Consider the following 21,370-nt stretch of genomic DNA (forward strand, 5'->3'; position numbering starts at 1 on the left):
CAAAATTAAACAAAACAAAGATGGTCCAGATTAATTTTTGAAAATAAGAAGTAAAACGTACCATTTGACATCTGCATGAGGGACTATTCGTATAAATTACTCTTAACATTTTATTTTGACTTTACGATCATAGGCCAAATTTAGATGAAAACAAGATAAAATTTTAATTTGAACATTGCAATGTCGAAAACCGTGAATAAATAAACATTTTAAAAAATTTAAGTTTTTCTATACAAAACAAAAATTAAACATATTAATAAGTTCAAAATTTAATATGTTTTTATAAGCTGTAATAATTTAGAAAATCTTAATTTTGAAAAGCTTATAATATAACCGTTGTTGGTTTCGGGATCTAACACCTCTATTTTAAATGCGTGTTTGGGATAACTTTTTAAAATAACTTATTAGGTTTTTAGTTTTTTAATAAGTTAAAAAAAGTATTTATATATTTAAAAAATAATTTTTAAAACAAATTTTTGAATAAAAAAAATAAAGTTTTTAAAAAATAAAAAATCTTAGCTTTTTAGTTTTTTAAACTATTTTATTCAAAGTAGTTTTTTTTTTCAAACACTTTTTAATTTTTTTTTTTTAACTATAAGATAACAAACACTATAAAAACATGTCACTCCCGTTCCCAAACCCCAAACATGCCCTAACTCCCGTTCTCACAAGACCCCAAACCCTGACGATCTCTCTACTCGTAACTTCTCCGCTCCCCTGAGACCAAAACACCACCTTCCTTTCTTCGCCGGTGATCTAAGAAACCCTTTGAATTCGACAGGATTTGTTTATAGCCGCGCGTTCTTCAGTCATTCTGCTCTCAACAAACCCAAACACCCCCAGAGCCATAGCGATCTATGTAACTCTACTGCCGGAGACCTAAACACCCCCAACCTGCGCAGGTAATTCTCATTCATCTCTCTAGTCCAAGAAATTATCAAGATCGTTGTAAGTTTTCTCTAGGGTTGTTTTTTTTTGCGGTTAAGATATTGTAATTTTCTTGTCAAATTAAAATTGATGTTTGAATAAGAAATAATCAAAGGTTAATTTCTCATCTTTTCATTCTTATACCTTTTTTTTTTATTATTATTCTTTATACTACTTTATTTCTCCAGTTTTTTTTTTCCCTGTAAAAGTAAAGTTAATGTATGCACATGAAAACTAATTCTAACAGATCAGGATGTTTTAGTGGATAATCTTACCTCGAATTTCAGTATTCACTGTTTCTTTTTTTGTTAGGTTAAAAAAAGAATTTGAACAAAAAGGCAAAAACATCAGACTCAGTGCATGGTTTGATTAATAGCTAACAATGTTGAAAAAGCCATAGCACATATAATAGCTATACACATCAATGGGAGGTAAGTATTTATCTTTGTTGGGGGTCTTGTAACTTTTATAATAATAATAATTATTATTATTTATTTATTTTTTTATTTCAGAGTTCCCACACCGAGTGCAATTTAACTTTCATTTTCCATTTCTTTCTTTTTTGACATGTAACTAAGGTGCTACTTTTGGTAAAAAAAAAAATAAAGTTACATTGCACACACTTCAAAAAGAGTAAAGCATGTTGCTATTTTCTGTGATTTTCCAAACTTGATATCCGTACGATTTTAATGTCAAATTTAACATACAATAATTTCTTTTGATAAGACACGAGAACAACAAATCTTCTCAAAATCATAAAGTTTTCTGATCAGTTTGAGTTTTATAAACAATTCCTCTTAGGCTAATTTTATTAACTTTTTATTTTTTGTTTAATTGTTGCCGGAGTCTCTAGGAGCATTAAGTTTTAGTTGCATTTTATTTTAAGTGATAATGCGGTTATTATTATTTGTTGATGCGGTTTTCTAACAGCACCAACAAATATAGCATAAAAAAATAACAATATCTATTGATGCGGTTTGTAAACCGCATTAGAAATCATGAAAAACCACTTTATAAAATATCTAAGTGAAAATCGCAAATCGCACCAAAAAATTAAGAACCACTCTATTAAATAATAACACCAAAAAATACAAAATCGTTCTAAATAATAGCACCAAAAAATATAAAACCAACCTACCCGCCTAATTTGATAAGAACCGGAACCGGTGGTTCTTAAAATGATGGAACCGGAACCGGAACCGGTCCCGAAACAGGTAGTTTCGGTTCCAATACCGGGTTCCCGGTTTAGTTATTTGTTTTAGAATAATCAAGAACAAATCAACTACAATTAGAACTAGGTGAAACCCATTTATGAAAATATTAACTATGAATTTAGTTAAATACATAAACATGCATATTCACCGAAAGCTCCTCATTTGGAAAAAGGAAATGAAGAGGCCTTATGGGGATATTAAGCATGAAGTTCAATTATATAACAATGGTGAGGAACATACTTTTGTTTAGAAGCGATGTGGGATGGAAATATGGGATGAGAATAAGGGTGAAGTTTAATCTCCTCCCACTTTGCCTGTAAGCATTAAATCCATAAGCATGCCTTCCTTAAATCTTAAAAAAAAAAAAGGATGTAAGGGCATCCACAATGCATTGAACTCCATAGAGTTTAATGGATTGCCACATCATCATTCTTAAATTCATACAACTCTATTATTGTTTTCTTTACAATGCATTGAACTCTACAAAGTTCAATACAATGTTACAAAATATAATTTATAGTAAATATTTAAGGATTAAAACTTTCATTTTTCCCATTGAAGAGTTCAATGGCTATTGCACTCTAAATCCATTGAATGCCAAGGTGGCATCTCACAATGGTTAAGTTTCATCCATTAAATGACACATGGACTTGCCACATCTTCAACTCTTCCATTAAATTCACCATTGTGGATGCTCTAAATCGAAATGAAATGGAATTAATATAACTTCAATCACATCGACCTTTTAGCTTGCTAGTTAACAAATTTTGTATATAATTCTAACATATCTTCAATAACCATTACAATTAATTAGCATGACAAACATACGTAATTTTAAAATAGAGATTAATAATGTGATTGTATTTTCAACTTTGCTAAATATATATATTTATTAATAATAATTTATTAATCATATATATATATATATATATATATATATATATATATATATATATATCGGTTCCGACGGGTAACGGTTCCAACAGAATGAGAACCGGAACTGCATCAGGCGGTTTCAAAACTTTAGGAACCGGAACCGATAGTTCCGAGGCAGTTCCGGTTCCAAAAGCGGATTTAAAATTTGCCCTAATCAGTGATCATTACTAGAGCAATAAACATAAACAAACTAACCTTGTTTGAGTGAGATCGAACGTGAATAGAGTGAGAGATAGAGGGTGTTTGGTTAAGCTTATTAAAAATGCTTTTAACTATTTAACTTATAGTTTATTAACTTACAACGGTTTGGAGTTTTTAAAAAGTGTTTGGCTAATCCTTCAAACTCCTCGGTATTTCATTCAAAACCAATTCCCATTTCACATTCAAATGTAAGCTACTCTCATTGCAAATGTTTCTATTTTAGAGCTCTTTTATGAGTTTATTACGCATCAATCAACAAAATAATCACCACGAAAAAAAAAGAATGAATGAAAGGCTAGGAAAAAAATCGACAGGAAGAAAGGGCTCGACAGCAGAAAAAATTGGACAAAAAAGAACCTTAGCTGTGGGGTCGAAGGTCTCCCGTGTTTTTGTGGGGTGCGACTTGTCTCCGGCCGGTAGCTTCACAGGGGAGGAGATGGCTAACGGCGGGTGAGCAGGGAGGGCTAGCTTGAGGAGGCAACAATAGGCGTTTGTGTCGCTGTATAAGGTTTATTAGGCTAAGGGTATATCGGTCAATTTTATTAAATGGTAAAATAAAGACTTTTTGATAAGTAAAGGTATCAAAAAGACAAAATTATATAAATGGTTATCGTGGTTTATCAAAAATAATAATAATTTAAGTCTCTTTTATTAATTTATTTTGACGAACATGATGTTTAAGAATTTTAAACCATATGAAATTATATAAATGATTATTGTGATTTATCAAAAATAATAATAATTCAATCCCCTTACTCTTGTATATCATCTTTCTTTCTTAGGGGCTGTTTGGCAGCATCTGAATTTTTAAGATCTAAATTTTTAAGAGATCTGAATTTCTAAGAGGGTCTGAATTTTTAAGATCTGAATTTTTAACATGCCGTTTGGTTGAATCCTCTTAATTGTTGTGCAAAATAATAAAAATGACAAATTTACCCTTTTTTATTATCTATTGCTAAATTCAATATTTCTGGTTTAAAAAATAACCAAAACAGCTCCTTGATTATTACAAAAAAATGTTTAAACAACATATAAAATGTAAACCATACATAAAACAAAGTTACACAATGATCAAAATCAAACATAAATACAGTAATTTCAGGTTTAACTAAACAAAAATCGTGACAAAATATAAGCTGCTAAATGTACTAGCTACACTTGAGTTGATTTCTTTGGATGAAAGTGTGATGGCACCCCTTTCCATTTTGTCTAACAATTGCACATGCCTTTCCATCAATTTCAGCTTGTTGTTTAGTGATTGAATATGCAATTAGGATTTGACAAATCATGTGAGTATTTTAACGGCTTTTGGAAAGAAAATTGAAATACTAAAGGAGGAGCAAAATGTTACATAATCACTTCATAGTTTCCAAATTCTTTAAAGAGTTGCAAAAAATCAAAAACTTGAAGTAAAGAGAAAAAAAAAATACAAAAATTTGAAGTTAAATCAATCAGAAAATTCATTAACCCAATTTTAAGGTCTGATTTCACATCCTCAAAGTTATTCTCATTAGATTCTTCATCTCAATTAAGCAGTAAAGTCATTAACAGAGACAGCTAGGTAAGAAATTTTACGAACATTAGAGAAAAGTATATGATTTCAAGAAAAGAATATGATTTCTACCAACATCACAAATATTCCAATGAAAATAATCGAGTTTTAGCGAAAGAAAACAGTTACTTGTGTTGTTGACGAGAGACCTGTAGGGCTTCACTTCGGCGATGGCGGTAGTTGCGGAGGCAACGTCACCGACGGAGGCAAAGGCAGAGGAGAGATCTCTGGAGGAGTGGTGGCCGGCTGATGGCGGAAGGGCCGGTCATCTGGTTGCAGTTCGGAGATGCAGTGGGGGAGGCAGCGTCGTGTGTGTTGAAAGAGAAGAGGGGACTGGGAAAAGTGAAGGGCAAGCTTGGATAGGAGCGTGTGAGGGATGACCACCATTAGTTATCAGATATGGATCTCCACCGATTGTTTGTTTATTGACGAAATCATGGAGCGTGTGAGGGAAATTAATGCAATGATATGGTGGAGGAAGGTGGCAACCGAAGTGATTGAACAATGAAGAATGTGATGGGTTTGACATTACAAAACAAAAACTAAATCCTAAGTGTGCATGCAACCTAAAATAAAAGATCTATATTTTCTCTATTGAACTTATAACTATGAACACCAAAGCAAGGACCCTAGAAACCCTAGGTTATTTCGAAATTAATAAGGAAAAGATTACATACCTTATTCTTGTTATTGTAAACATTGTAGTATGGTTCTTATGATTCAAAATCAGAGGATGAACACACACGAACAAACCAAGAAAATAGGGAAAATGAACAACAACTAACCCGGAAAAAGCTTTAAATTAAATAGAAAGAACGTTAAAAATATATATATATAAAGAAAGAACATTAAAAAAGGCAGTTTACTAGGCCCTATAATTTTTATAAATAAAACGTCAAATTAAATAGAAAGAACATTAAAAAAAAATGTATAAAAATTGTATTTTATTTTTTTTTCAGTTTTCTGAAAAACAAAACCACAAACAACTTAAAATGACCACCAATCCAAAAAAATAGAATTTTGATCAAAACCCAGAAACAATGCATAATATAGGGATATTTTTGTAGTTTTGTTTATTTAAAATTTAAGATAGAAACATATTTTTATTTTTAACACAAAACAAAAACCTATATCTTGAAACCAAAACAAAAACCAATAAATACTCTTTCCATCATTGATTGTCTTCCGTTTTCCAATATATTTGATTCAAAAACCATATCTTCAAACCATCTTATATATTACTTAAAATTAACAAAAATACACTTACAGACAAAATATATAAGTTCCTAAAAAAATAGTTTTTTGCAAATCTATTTATTTATCAATTAGGTTTATTAAGTTTTAAAGTTGTTTTATTTTGCAAAATAGTGTAGCATACGGGTTGTAATCTAGTTGTTTAATAAGTTGGTCCAATACCCTTAAACCGACCACTAAGTAACTAATTTATGTCTGATCAATGACGAAGCCACATTAAGACAATGGTGGGCCTTGGCCCACCCACACATTCATATATATATATATATATATATATATATATATATATATATATATATATATATATATATATATAAAAGAAAATGTTGGGCTTCTTTTGTCTATGACACACACAAAATCAAACAAAGAAAATGAATATGTGTTACTGTCTATACCTCAAGTCTCAAGAATATATGATTCCATTTTTTTCATTAGTCCTCAAGTCTCAGGAATATATGATTGGTTTCTTTGATAAATTGGTTTGATTAAATAAGTTACAGGTTGAAACAAGTAATTATTTACACTATTGCTTTCTTTAGTAACTTAGTTTGATTGGAATAAAGAAAATTTTGGAATAAAGAAAATTTTGGAATAAATAAGCAAATAAAAAACAAAGTAAACAGTTACCCTAATCCAAATTCAAATAGAAAAATCCAATTGATTTTAACGGATATTTGATTACCAGCTCTAATCCTAATTCAGTGGATTTAAAATTTTCCCTAATGAGCGATCATTACTAGAGCAATAAACATAAACAAACTGACCTTGTTTGAGTGAGATCGAACGTGAATCGAGTGAGAGATAGAGGGTGTTTGGCTAAGCTTATTAAAAATGCTTTTAACTATTTAACTTATAGTTTATTAACTTACAACGGTTTGGAGTTTTTAAAAAGTGTTTGGTTAATCCTTCAAACTCCTTGGTATTTCATTCAAAACCAATTTACATCTCACATTCAAATGTAAGCTATTTTCATTGCAGATGTTTCTATTTTACAGCTCTTTTATGAGTTTGTTACGCATCAATTGGTAGAACCAACAAAATAATCTAACAGAAACTAGGAAAAAAAAGAAAGAATGAAAGGCTAGGAAAAAAATCGACAGCAAGAGAGGACTTAACGGCAGGAAAAATTGAACAAAAACGAACCTTAGTTGTGGGGTCGAAGGCCTCCAGTGTTTCTATGCGGTGCGATTTGTCTCCGGCCGGTGGCTTCACAGGGGAGGAGATGGCTAACGGCAGGTGAGCACGGGAGGGCTAAGCTTGAGGAGGCAGCGATCGACAGAAGCAGGCGTTTGTGTTGCTATATAAGGTTTATTGGTCTAAGGATATATCGGTCAATTTTTTATTAAATGGTGAAATAGAGAGTTTTGGCAAAGGATATATCGGTCAATTTTATTAAATGGTAAAATAAAGAGTTGTTGACAAGAAAAAAAAAATTATATAAATGGTTCTTGTGATTTATTAGAGGGGTAAAGACTTAAAATGTTTGATTTTACACATCAGTTATTCACTTTTGTTTTTATCTACAATTACTTCTTCAACTTGTTAAATTGTACACATTTAGTCTTTATGACCGGCTACTTCAGGTTAGCCGGTAAAAATGACTTAATAAGGTAATATATATCTCATTCTGTACAGTCCTTAATATTTTTATACACATTTAGTCCTTAATAGTTTTATACACATTAAGTCCTTAGTAATTTTTTAGTTGCAAAATAAGTCATTTTTGTTTTTGTACTCATTCAGTACTTTCAATTGATTTATTTAGGTTTTTCTCATGACCTATACCACCACCATATGATTATCCCACGTAATATGTCGTGAGAAAAAACCTAAATAAATCAATTGAAAGTACTGAATGAGTGCAAAAACAAAAATGACTTATTTTGCAACTAAAAAAATATTAACGACTAAATGTGTATAAAACTATTAAAGACTAAATGTGTATAAAAATATTAAGGACTGTACAGAATGAGAAATATATTACCTTATTAAGTCATTTTTACCGGCTAACCTGAAGTAGCCGGTCATAAAGACTAAATGTGTACAATTTAACAAGTTGAAGAAGTAATTGTAGATAAAAACAAAAGTGAATAACTAATGTGTAAAATCAAACATTTTAAGTCTTTACCCCTCTAATAAATCACAAGAACCGTTTATATATATATTTTTTTCTTGTCAACAACTCTTTATTTTACCATTTAATAAAATTGATCGATATATCCTTTGCCAAAACTCTCTATTTCACCATTTAATAAAATTGACCGATATATCCTTAGACTAATAAACCTTATACAACGACACAAACGCCTGCTTCTATCGATCGCTGCCTCCTCAAGCTTAGCCCTCCCGTGCTCACCCGCCGTTAGCCATCTCCTCCCCTGTTAAGCCACCGACCGGAGACAAATCGCACCGCACAGAAACACTGGAGGCCTTCGACCCCACAGCTAAGGTTCGTTTTTGTTCAATTTTTTCTGCCGTCAAGTCCTCTCTTGTTGTCGATTTTTTTCCTAGCCTTTCATTTTTTTCTTCTTTTTCCTGGTTTTTGTTAGATTATTTTGTTGGTTCTATCAATTGATGCGTAACAAACTCATAAAAGAGCTGTAAAATAGAAACATCTGCAATGAAAATAGCTTACATTTGAATGTGAGATGTAAATTGGTTTTGAATGAAATACCAAGGAGTTTGAAGGATTAACCAAACACTTTTTAAAAACTCCAAACCGTTGTAAGTTAATAAACTATAAGTTAAATAGTTAAAAGCATTTTTAATAAGGTTAGCCAAACACCCTCTATCTCTCACTCGATTCACGTTCGATCTCACTCAAACAAGGTCAGTTTGTTTATGTTTATTGCTCTCGTAATGATCGCTCATTAGGGAAAATTTTAAATCCACTGAATTAGGATTAGAGCTGGTAATCAAATATCCGTTAAAATCAATTGGATTTTTCTATTTGAATTTGGATTAGGGTAACTGTTTACTTTGTTTTTTATTTGCTTATTTATTCCAAAATTTTCTTTATTCCAATCAAACTAAGTTACTAAAGAAAGCAATAGTGTAAATAATTACTTGTTTCAACCTGTAACTTATTTAATCAAACCAATTTATCAAAGAAACCAATCATATATTCCTGAGACTTGAGGACTAATGAAAAAAATGGAATCATATATTCTTGAGACTTGAGGTATAGACAGTAACACATATTCATTTTCTTTGTTTGATTTTGTGTGTGTCATAGACAAAAGAAGCCCAACATTTTCTTTATATATATATATATATATATATATATATATATATATATATATATATATATATGAATGTGTGGGTGGGCCAAGGCCCACCATTGTCTTAATGTGGCTTCGTCATTGATCAGACATAAATTAGTTACTTAGTGGTCGGTTTAAGGGTATTGGACCAACTTATTAAACAACTAGATTACAACCCGTATGCTACACTATTTTGCAAAATAAAACAACTTTAAAACTTAATAAACCTAATTGATAAATAAATAGATTTGCAAAAAACTATTTTTTTAGGAACTTATATATTTTGTCTGTAAGTGTATTTTTGTTAATTTTAAGTAATATATAAGATGGTTTGAAGATATGGTTTTTGAATCAAATATATTGGAAAACGGAAGACAATCAATGATGGAAAGAGTATTTATTGGTTTTTGTTTTGGTTTCAAGATATAGGTTTTTGTTTTGTGTTAAAAATAAAAATATGTTTCTATCTTAAATTTTAAATAAACAAAACTACAAAAATATCCCTATATTATGCATTGTTTCTGGGTTTTGATCAAAATTCTATTTTTTTGGATTGGTGGTCATTTTAAGTTGTTTGTGGTTTTGTTTTTCAGAAAACTGGAAAAAAAAAATACAATTTTTATACATTTTTTTTTAATGTTCTATTTAATTTGACGTTTTATTTATAAAAATTATAGGGCCTAGTAAACTGCCTTTTTTTAATGTTCTTTCTTTATATATATATTTTTTAACGTTCTTTCTATTTAATTTAAAGCTTTTTCCGGGTTAGTTGTTCATTTTCCCTATTTTCTTGGTTTGTTCGTGTGTGTTCATCCTCTGATTTTGAATCATAAGAACCATACTACAATGTTTACAATAACAAGAATAAGGTATGTAATCTTTTCCTTATTAATTTCGAAATAACCTAGGGTTTCTAGGGTCCTTGCTTTGGTGTTTATAGCTATAAGTTCAATAGAGAAAATATAGATCTTTTATTTTAGGTTGCATGCACACTTAGGATTTAGTTTTTGTTTTGTAATGTCTAAAACCTATCACATTCTTCATTGTTCAATCACTTCGGTTGCCACCTTCCTCCACCATATCATTGCATTAATTTCCCTCACACGCTCCATGATTTCGTCAATAAACAATCGGTGGAGATCCATATCTGATAACTAATGGAGGTCATTACCATCATATCTACAAACAACTAGTGAAATCATGAATACTTGAGGATTAGACTAGGGAAACATAACCATGACATCCTAGATTCCTATAGAATATAACATTGTTCCTCTATTAGATTGCAGAACAAGAAAAGCAAACACTACAAGCAGGCAAAATCCCAATAAGGGCATTTGACACAATACATAAAAATGTATAGATCTCACATTAACAAAACATAAAGGATAAGCAACTATATGAAGAACAACTATTGCGAAAAATAACAGTATTTTTGTATTAACACATCAAAATTGAAAACCATGATATTAAAGGATCAAATGAAAAATATTATACTTATACAAAACATAGAGTACAATTACTGAACAAATAGAACATGCCCTTTTAGAATGGTTCAAGCTTATCACCTCAAAAACTTCTAAAACTCAAGCATATATTAATTTAAATACAATGACCTAGTAGCAATATCACCATCCATTGGTAGAGCTTCACACACATCATCTTCAACAACACTTACAAATCATTCTTCCTAATCTCCAAATATTCTTTCCTCTTTTTTGATTTCTCCGTAACAGTACGATTCTTGAAGATTACAAATTGAAACTCTTAAATCATCCTATTCAAACTCTAATCCCCTTTTTTTGGGTGATTGAATTATTATTATTTTTGATAAACCACACTAACCATTTATATAATTTCATATGGTTAATTCATAAACATCATGTTCGTCAAAATAAAAGAGATTAAAATCATTATTATTTTTGATGAACCACGATAACCATTTATATAATTTTGTCTTTTTGATACCTTTACTTATCAAAAAGTCTTTATTTTACCATTTAATAAAATTGACCAATATACTCTTAGCCTAATAAACCTTATACAGCCACACAAACACCTATCGTTGCCTCCTCAAGCTAGCCCTCCCAGCTCACCCGCCGTTAGCCATCTCCTCCCATGTGAAGCTACCGCCAGAGACAAGTCGCACCCCACAGAAACACCGGAGACCTTCGACCCCACAGCTAAGGTTCGTTTTTGTCCCATTTTTCCTGCTGTAGAGCCCTTTCTTCCTGTCGATTTTTTTCCTAGCCTTTCATTTATTCTTCTTTTTTCCTGGTGATTATTTTGTTGATTGATGCGTAATAAACTCATAAAAGAACTCTAAAATAGAAACATTTGCAATGAAAGTAGCTTACATTTGAATGTGAAATGGGAATTGGTTTTGAATGAAATACCGAGGAGTTTTGAAGGTTTAGCCAAACACTTTTTAAAAACTCCAGACTGTTGTAAGTTAATAAACTATAAGTTAAATAGTTAAAAGCATTTTTAATAAGCTTAGCCAAACACCCTCTATCTCGCACTCGATTCACGTTTGGTCTCACTCAAACAAGGTCAGTTTGTTTATGTTTATTGCTCTAGTAATGATCACTGATTAGGGCAAATTTTAAATCCACTGAATTAGGATTAGAGCTGGTAATCCAGTGATTAGCGCAAATTTTAAATCCGCTTTTGAAACCGCAACTGCCTCGGAACTACCGGTTCGGTTCCTAAAGTTTTGAAACCGCCTGATGCAGTTCCGGTTCTCATTCTGTTGGAACCGTTACCCGTCGGAACCAATATATATATATATATATATATATATATATATATATATATAATAAATTATTATTAATAAATATATATATTTAGCAAAGTTGAAAATTATTTTGGGAGAGGGACAAAAACATTGAGTTATGAAGATTATTATTCAGAAATTAGGATGAGGTATGTAATGGGAGTGCAGATCATGATTGAATTGCAGGTTAAGGCTTTGGTTGAAAATTTCAACGTGTGTCCTATAATTGTTGATATGGTGGAGCCCATTTGGTTAAGATTTGTGGCATCCACTAAGCTTTTCAGTGATGATTGGGCTGATGAGGTTATTAATGAATCAGCATATCAAGTACAAGGTATTCGTTTTATTGTTTTCTTTTGGTATTTTATAAAGAGAAATGCTGACATTTTCTTATTTTATTTCAGGGGAAACAGAAGCTGTTGCACCAAATGCCAAACACAAATCCGAACCTCATAACATACTCGGAAAACGATCCGTAATGATATGGTATAGATCCGTAAGCAAAACAATACTCTTACATTATTCTTTAGCCATTTCTTTTTTACTCTGCCACCTGGGACGAGAGCCAATTTTGTCAACTGATATAGCAAAATGGACACTCGAAGGAAAACTCCCTTATTTTACAGCCTTTCATGAAATAGAAAAACAAATCGGATCCCTAACTAACGCGTGTCCATTAAGTTCAAGTCGTATGTTCAGACCATTACATTGTATTTCTATTCAGAAGCTGGAATCATTAGCTGCTTCAATTGCTCATTCCATTGGATTGGAATTACCTCCGGTCAACTTCTATGGAATTGTTGCCCGCGGGCAGCTGTCTCTTCCAGTTGAGACCATTCTCCCTCATGCTTCCCGGATTTATGAGTGGTCAATGCCACCCGAGCTTTGGTTGTCTGGAAATGAATTCCGGCTTCCTACACGTGCTTGTGTGTTGTCTATTCTTATTTTTTCAATTAGGAGTCTTTATAAGATACATGGTTTTGGGAAGTGGGAAAAGGGTTTGGCGAAGAGAAAAGACGGAAAGGAATCTAAGATTTTGGATAAAACAGCGGGATCGGAATCGGAATCAGAATGCAAGATGTCGTCTCTTTCTAATAATCTTGTTTCAGAGAGTTATGATAAGCGACTACCGAAACAATCGAACTTGGATGCTACAGAGATTTTACTTTTGCTCGAGTCAAAATGCAGTCAACTCATTGATACAAGTGGTAAGCTTTTACAAATTTCAATTTTAGATTTTATACCGTAATCTGAAAATGGTATAAATCGTTGCAACCTTTGATTTTCATGAAGTTTACAATACGTCAAGTTGTTTCGTATGTTTAGGTTAGTGATGGAATAAGGAAAGGAATGGAATTGTTCATTCCATTCCGCTCCTTTGTTATTCCATTCCATCCAACTACACCTACTCTTAGTATTTTTCCAACAGATTGTCCTGTCTTTGTTTGGTAGTTGATGGTAAGGATCTTGAAACGTATCTTGAATGTTGCAAGAATGTGGTGTTTGCTGGTGTGGAATTGTCATTTGAGGATCATGAAGAAGATCAGATAATAGAAGATCTTTGGAATTATTATCATAAAGAAGAGGTATGTATGTATGACATGATATAAGTGAGAAGAGATTTACAATTTTACATATGGAATTCATGATAAGTTTTTTTTTTTTTTTTTGGTAGGAGGATCACAAGCCATCATCTCCAAGCTCTAATTGTGGTTCCCACAAGAGACCTTTTGATTTTTCCGAAACCAACATGAAGAAGCTCAAGAAATGTAAAGATGACAATGATGACAGAATTAGCAATGAGACCCAAAAAGAAAAGGCAATAAGACGAATGATATCAAATATGGAAGAAAAAAGATTTTGTTATATTCCTCCAAGGACTAAAATTAAAAGACCCGATGATTATTTACATTATACAAGGAAAAAAGACGATGGAAACTATACTTATGCTTCACATGCGGATTATTATATTTTATTAAGATCATGTGCAAGAGTGGATCGACTCGATGTTAGGGTTATGCATGGTGCAGTGTTGAGTTTTGAGAGGCGATTGGCATGGCTTGAGAAAAATATTGATCAATGCGTGAAAGAAATGCCTAGTTTTCAAGTGTCTTGTGAGCTTTGTCCACAAGATGATATCAATGGTGATGAATCCATGGATTTTTCTAAGTTAAACTTGTAACATTTTTTCATATTTATTGCATAACCAAAATATAAATTATCCCAAAGGTGAGAGGTTATATGATCTATGACGTGAAACATATATTGATTAACATGCTATTGACTCTAAATCATGGTTATTGTATATACATGGTTTGGTTTGGTGACATCGGTTCTAGGACCATTTGGAACACAAAAATAGCCTGAAATCGTATGCCTTTCTAAATCAGCTCATAAAACTGATTTTTTGAGGTTATTTTAGGCTCCTTAAATTGTAGCCCATAAAGCTGATTTTTGTCCAATAAAATGACATACATCTCTATTGATATAACAAACCTAACTTCCTTAAATTACAATTACAAAGAACTAATTTAAACCGATTGAAACCAAAGTACCAAAGATGTATCATCACTCAAAAACATTTAAAAACAAATGTAAGCAAGTAACAAAGTATTAAATGCAACAAAATATGGTATGTTTACATATTTGGTCATTGTACTTTAATTTTACACGATTTACCATGAACTCACATGTGATGGTTGAAATCTACTATTTTGATCAATAATAGACGACCTAATCGGTTTTCGGTGACCCTTTAGATAGGTTAATGAACTTTAAGTATTAAATGTAACAAACTATAGCCCGTGTATATATTTGGTCATTATACTTTATTTGTACAAGATTTACCATTAACTCACATGTAGTGTTTGCAATCTACCATTTTGATTTGTAATAGACGATCTAGCTGGTTTTTGACAACCTTCCAATTGGTTAACAACTTTATAGGGTATCAGATTATATCTTTGTTTACATTTAGTCTCTTACCCCATTTTCTTTAAGCAAATTACCATTAAAGTAAAATTTATGTTAAAAAACCATTAAACTTTTTAAAACCTTTTTACAAACTTTTATTACCACTTTTTATAAAACTTGTTTTGTAATTTTTTTATAATTTACAACTTTTCCCCCAATTTTTAGTATTTATTTATTTATTTTTATATATTTTTACAACATTTAGTTGTTTTTTTCCTACAAAAGAGTAATTCTCAAAACGTTGTAAAAAATATATGAAAACATCAAAATAACTTATAAAAAATGTAAAACAAGTCATAGAAAAATTTGAAAAGAAGTTTTAAAAAGGTTTAGAAAAAATTGGAAAACAAGTTTAATGGTGTATTTCCAACAAAAATGTCAGTTGATAATTTATGTAATGACTATTTATGTATAATGATAATTTTTTTTATTATATATAAAAGTCATTAATATACGGAAAGAATCATCAAAAAAATAGCTATAAATATTTAATATGCTTGTTTTTATAAGCAAAATTAGAAAATCTTAATTTTGGAAAGCTTTTTATAAATATTTAACCGTTGGAAGTCGAGAGGGTTGGCTTCGTTTTCCCGCAATATATACGTTCTTCAGGTATCCGCTCTCAACGGACCCAAAAAAACCCCGAAGACCCCTGACGATCTCTCTAACTCCTCTCCCCGGATACCAATACACCACCTTCCTTCGCCGGAGATCTAAGAAAACCCTTTGAATTCGAAAGGATTGGTTTGTGGTCGCGCGCTCTTCATTCATTCCGCTCTCAGCAAACCCTAACACCTCGACACCCATAGTGATCTAGGTAGCGCCACTGCCGGAGACCTAAACACCCCCAACCTTCTCAGGAAACTCTCATTCATCTCTCTAGTCCAAGAACTTATCAAGATCGTTGTAAGTTTCTCTAGGGTTGTTTTTTGTGATTAAGATGTTGTAATTTCCTTGTAAAAATTAAAATTGGTGTTTGAATAAGAAAGAATCAAAGGTTAATTGCTATTATCTTAATATGTTTTTATTCCTTTTCTGCTCGTTCCGGTTTGCTAGTATTTCCCTGCCTTCTTCTTCATCTATTTTGTTGGCGGGTTTTTTTTTTCTGTAAACTCTGATTTTGTCACGTTAACTAACTGCTTTAGATGCATTACAACATAAAAAGCAAACCGCGTTTTATTGTTCTTTTCGTTGGGATTCTTGGTGTTCATCTTCTTCTTCACCTTTCATTCTTATACTTTTTTTAATTGTTTATTATACTTTATTTATTCAGGGGTTTTCTGCTATTGAGATGTGATTACTGTATGGACGTGAAATCTAATTCTATCAGATCACGATGTTTTAGTCAACAATCTTCCCTCGTATTTCAGTATTCACTGTTTTTGTTTCTGTTTCTATTTGGTTAAAAATATGCAAAAACACCAGACAGAGTGCATGTTTTGGTTAACTTTACAAAGGCAACTACATTCCATTATAAAAGTAGTGAACAATGTTGAAGAAGCCATAGAACATATACACATCAATGGAAGGTAATTTAGGTAAATATTTATCTTTGTTGGGGGTATTGTATTATTATTATTTTTTTTCTTCCAATTTCTGTTCCTACATTGAGTGCAATGTAACTTTCTTTTTCCATTTCTTTCTTTTTAACATGTAACTATGTTGCTATTTTGTGTAAAAATTAAAGTAACTTGCACATATTGGTAAAAAGAGTATCTAACAAATCCTCTTTTTGTGGCTTTTTGATAGAAGAATAACATAACTGGAGCAACTGAGAGCACCTAGAAATCTGGAAAAAAAAAGCTAAATGACTCACTAGTATGTGTCTGGATGCCAAACTATTTGATAGAATAACCTCAACACATGTTGCATTCATTCAGCCTTCAATTCTTACATAACACTAAGCATGGATGTAAAAAATTCACTATGCATTTGAAAAGCTTAATTGTTTGATTGTAAAAATATTTTTTTAAACCCCCCCTAGGGTTAAAAGCGGTTATATTTACCATTTAATTATGTCTTATGCAGGTGTTACATTATGTTATGAACCAAGAGTGAATGGTTTGGTTAACTTTTACTAAGGCAACTACATTCCATTTTGGAAGTAGTGAACAATGTTGATGAGTATGTTGTTTTTCTTTCTTATTTTTTCAATAGCATGCTTATTAAAAAAATAAATTTCCGTGATCATAGTTTGATGCATAATTGTGTAGAGTATGACAATCAGATTTCTCAAGAAAGTTCTTGTCACTTATAGTGGAGATACTGAATCTTCCTTATGCTCCAAGTGGACTGAGAAATAGCAAAATACTTTCAGTTCTTAATCCAGGTATGTTCTTTCTACTAAACATCTGCTATTTATTTTGTTATGTCTTTTAAATTCTTGTTGTAGTTTACATTGATTAGCACTTCAAACCAAAAACTTCAATAAGCAAATGGGCTAAATGCAATAAATAGCTAAATACTGCTATGACTAGCCAACCCTCCTAACAGAAATAAAACCAAAAATGCCAAAATTACCCTTCCATTACCAAAGATGCTCTTTTATTTGGTGAATTCTCCTTTTATCCTCCTTTAGAATGCTCGACTTTGTCCAGGCATGGAATGCACTTTTCAGCTTTCTTTTGTATAAAACATCGTACAAAAATTTCCAATCAAACCATTTTACTTGAAAAAATCCACCAAATTTATCATTGCACTTTCAGTTTTCTTATTATATGCATCTTTCCCTTTGAAAAATAAACCCAACGATATCACTGCATTTTTCAGATTTTTTTGTTAAAAGATTGTAAATTTGTATTTTTCTTTTCAATATCAAGGCATTTTACTTTGAAAAATCTACCAATTAAAGCATTGCACCTTGAATTTTCTTTTTAAAAGCATGTTTCTATTTGAAAATTCAACCCTTTTATAACATTGCAATTTTTAGTTTTACATTTTAACTTTCAAAAGTCTATACATTTTTTCTTTATCTAGGCATGTTAATTTGAAAAGTCCACTAATTTTAGCATTGTACTTTCATTAGTCTGTTACTTAATCAATTCATGTTGCTTTACACTTCGATATGTTTTAGGGCACAAATAGTTTATGTAACATTTCGTACAAGTCAATATTCCTTAAAGTTGATCAAACAAGGTTCTTCATTATTTGTTAATGTCCTATTTTTCTAAAGTAGTATTTTAGTTTTTTGTAGTGTGATGATCTGCTTAATTTTAGGTCTTTACTTCTAAAGTGGAGTCCAGGAGTTTCTTGCTGCAATTCAACATGTCCTCATTATCAGGTTTGTGGTTTAGGTCTAAAATGATACGGCAGTTACTACTTCATAAGATATTTTTTTCGGTCAAGTTTTAGAAAAATTCTTTCTTGTGACAAGGATGATTGCCTGGAAAACAACTTCCCAACTCTTCTGTGACAGTAAATAGCAACATCATTTTTTTTATCAATGTAGGCAATATACTTTACTTTTTACCCATAATAGCAACATACTTTTTACATATAAAAACATCATACTTGCTTACAATTCCTTACTCATAATAACAACATACTTAAATCTCTTTACAAACAATAGCAAAGTATATTGCTTTTATCAGTAAAGAAATGTAAGTAAGTTGCTATTAAGGATTATTAGTACATTGGTTCTATTGGTAAAGAAATCAGAAATGTAACTACATTGCTGTTATTGGTAAAAAAAATGATTATGTTGTTATGTAAAAACTAATAATATACATGCAGGTTGCTTTTTGTATACTCATATAAAAATTAATCAAGTAATGCTAACTGTGTTGTACACAGGTCAAAGAAGGTCCTCCCTCCATCTCAATGTATAACAAGGGTCTTTTAGTCATTTAGTTAAAAAGAAGAATGAAACTGAATTCCTTCCACCTGTCCCTATGAATGGTTGAAGTCCATCAAATATGAAATTTAATTTTGAAATAAACAACCAACTCTGCTGGAATCCATGATTCCATTTTTTTTTTTTTGCTGTGGTTTCTAACATGTTTATTACTGTTTTGATATGGCAGCTGCTGGAACCACTCAACAACCCATTAGTTCAAACAAAACAACAGCTTGAATTACTTCTTCTGTTTCCGTTAGATTCCAATCCAATTCAAAAGGCAAGTAAATTTACTCTTCTACCCTCACAAACTACAATACTAGTTACAATTTATGACATGGTTTCAGTTAATTTGAATACAATAAAACAATAAGGTTATGGGAACACTATTTAAGTGAACACCTTTCATTTATACGGAGCCAATGTGGTTGACGAGTCTCAACACAGACTACAACCAACGAGAGAACTCGGACTTGTGTTGATGAGTTAACTCGGCCTTGCGTTGACGAGTTAACTCAGATTTAAGATGTTGAGTCAGCTTCAGCCACCAAAAGCTCCCAAGATGGTAAGTATGTTCTTGGTTCAAAAGGCATTCTTCATGTGAAAATATCCCAAGGGAAATAATCAAACAAAATGGAAGATTCCAGAAACATGGAGATGGTGGCTCTTTGTTTGATGAGAGACATCTTGAAAAAGAGAAGTATGTTCCAACACCCAAACTCAAATGTGAAGAAATGAGAGACTTTGAAACCTTCAAAGTTCATATTTACTTGTTTCTATCTAACAGGCATGAAAACTTGTGTCTATGTGGTTATTATTTCTGATCATAAAAGATTTTTGGAAGATTTGGTGTGTGAAATTGTATCCGAAGATGTGTCAACTCTTTTGAAAGGTAAGTCTATGCTAGAGTGATACAGAACATTTGCTCCAGGAGATTATAAGATTATAAGTACAACAATAATATTGTTGGAAAGAAATTGAAATATGATGCATGTGTACTCTCTTTCAAAAAGTAGATTTGATTGTCAATTGAACGGTATTTAGGTCCAAATTGTTCAAAGAAAGAATTTATATTCAAGAAAGAAAAAGGATGCATGAAACAATGTTTATAGTTGTTCAATGTCTTGGAAAGATGCTTGCTACTATTATGTGACATGACATCTCCTTTGTTATGGAGTGTGTTCACATGATTCTTTATGAGTGTCAGATAGAGTGAAGACAACAACACAATTACATGTGGAACATGTCGATCTCATATCATGAATTTTTCTTTATTTTTGATATATTTAAAAGTTTAATGAAACATGATATATCACGCGACAGAGAGAAAATGGAGTAACTTTTTTTTTTTGGTTTAGTGGCTGCACTGTCACATGTATGCTATATATGGTATTATGAACTATAGTTGTCATATCTGTCAAAAGAAGGCATGTGTTGGTATGGTTTTTGTGCATAGTGAAGAAGTCTTTAACAAAGAAATTAATTTTGATATGAAGCATGTCATGAGGAATTGAGTCTCACGTTCCTAGTAATAAAGTTAAAGCCATTAAACGAATATTCAATGATGCCTGTGCCCAAAACTTCGGATGTTGAAAACCCTATCACGACAGGGATTATTCTAAGCTAGTGGAGCCCACTTTTGAGTCATTACGTCCAATTAATCCCACATTTGGGCCTTTTCCTAAACACGAAACCCACCACCACTTTTCTTTTAATTCTTCCCACGCCCAAAAAAATTGAACTCCCATGTGGCACACACTCTAACAGTGGAGGTCCCAAACCTAAAAAGAGAAAGAGATACAAATTGGGAATCGGACAATTTCATCACATTCCCTCACCCCATCCTCCTCTTTCTCCAATCTCCATCACCGGTTCGACCACCCCCATTGACAATGCCGTTGTGGCTCCTGACATATACCACACCCTTGAGAATTATCTGATCACAACCCTATCACTCTCATCTCTAAGGCCTCTGATTATGGTCCTCCCTCATTCAAGATGTTCAACTGTTGGATGATAAAAGATGGGTTTGAAAGTACTGTAAAAAAAATGCTTGGAGTAGTTTTGTTGGTTATGGTAATATGGATACATACCTAGCTGCAAAGTTACGTTACTTGAAGACGGAAATCAAAAAGTGGATCAGAATAGTTCACGAAGAAGAAAAAATGGCGGAGACAAGAACTTTAACTCAGTCAGAACTCAACACGCGAAGTGAAGGCTTACAAAAGATATTAGAAATGGAGAAAATTGCGGTGTTAGACTTGAAACAAATATCACGTGTGAAATGGTTGGACGAAGATGAAAACACAAAATTTTTCCATAGGTATATCAACAACAGGAAGAAGAGGAACAGAATTAACGGGTTGTTGGTGAATGGCAAATGGACTATTGAGGTGGAGGAGGTCAAATGTGAAGAACTTTAGTTTTTCCAAAACAAAT

At 31.8% G+C, this 21,370-nt stretch overlaps 1 protein-coding gene and 2 long non-coding RNA genes across 11 annotated transcripts; all 3 read left to right on the forward strand.

Moving 5' to 3' along the window:
* Nucleotides 1-640: 640 nt before the first annotated feature.
* Nucleotides 641-3,011, forward strand: LOC145047939 (uncharacterized). 2 transcript variants are annotated; one of them, XR_013682560.1, is made up of 3 exons: nucleotides 641-902; nucleotides 1,240-1,358; nucleotides 1,440-3,011. It is a non-coding gene; the product is annotated as an uncharacterized LOC145047939 (long non-coding RNA). The 2 variants fall into 2 exon arrangements; XR_013682561.1 differs by having other exon boundaries at nucleotides 2,314-3,011.
* A 4,250-nt stretch (nucleotides 3,012-7,261) lies between these two features.
* On the forward strand, nucleotides 7,262-14,452 carry LOC145046732 (TATA box-binding protein-associated factor RNA polymerase I subunit B-like). The gene is made up of 6 exons (XM_078995009.1): nucleotides 7,262-7,320; nucleotides 11,376-11,535; nucleotides 12,310-12,457; nucleotides 12,528-13,331; nucleotides 13,576-13,709; nucleotides 13,799-14,452. The coding sequence occupies exons 1-6, from the start codon at nucleotides 7,262-7,264 to the stop codon at nucleotides 14,303-14,305; spliced, it is 1,812 nt and encodes a 603-aa protein (XP_078851135.1). The 3' UTR covers nucleotides 14,306-14,452.
* A 1,215-nt stretch (nucleotides 14,453-15,667) lies between these two features.
* LOC145047940 (uncharacterized) lies at nucleotides 15,668-19,916 on the forward strand. Of its 8 annotated transcripts, none has more exons than XR_013682563.1 (8): nucleotides 15,668-16,002; nucleotides 16,370-16,634; nucleotides 16,846-16,914; nucleotides 17,125-17,220; nucleotides 17,310-17,425; nucleotides 18,313-18,376; nucleotides 18,889-18,993; nucleotides 19,119-19,916. It is a non-coding gene; the product is annotated as an uncharacterized LOC145047940 (long non-coding RNA). The 8 variants fall into 8 exon arrangements; XR_013682569.1 differs by lacking the exon at nucleotides 18,889-18,993 and having other exon boundaries at nucleotides 19,119-19,211; nucleotides 19,279-19,916; XR_013682562.1 differs by lacking the exon at nucleotides 18,889-18,993.
* The last annotated feature ends 1,454 nt before the right edge of the window (nucleotides 19,917-21,370 follow it).

Source organism: Lactuca saligna, chromosome 5, assembly GCF_052625555.1.
Source record: "Lactuca saligna cultivar CGN05327 chromosome 5, ASM5262555v1, whole genome shotgun sequence".
In the NCBI taxonomy this organism is placed as follows: domain Eukaryota; kingdom Viridiplantae; phylum Streptophyta; class Magnoliopsida; order Asterales; family Asteraceae; genus Lactuca; species Lactuca saligna.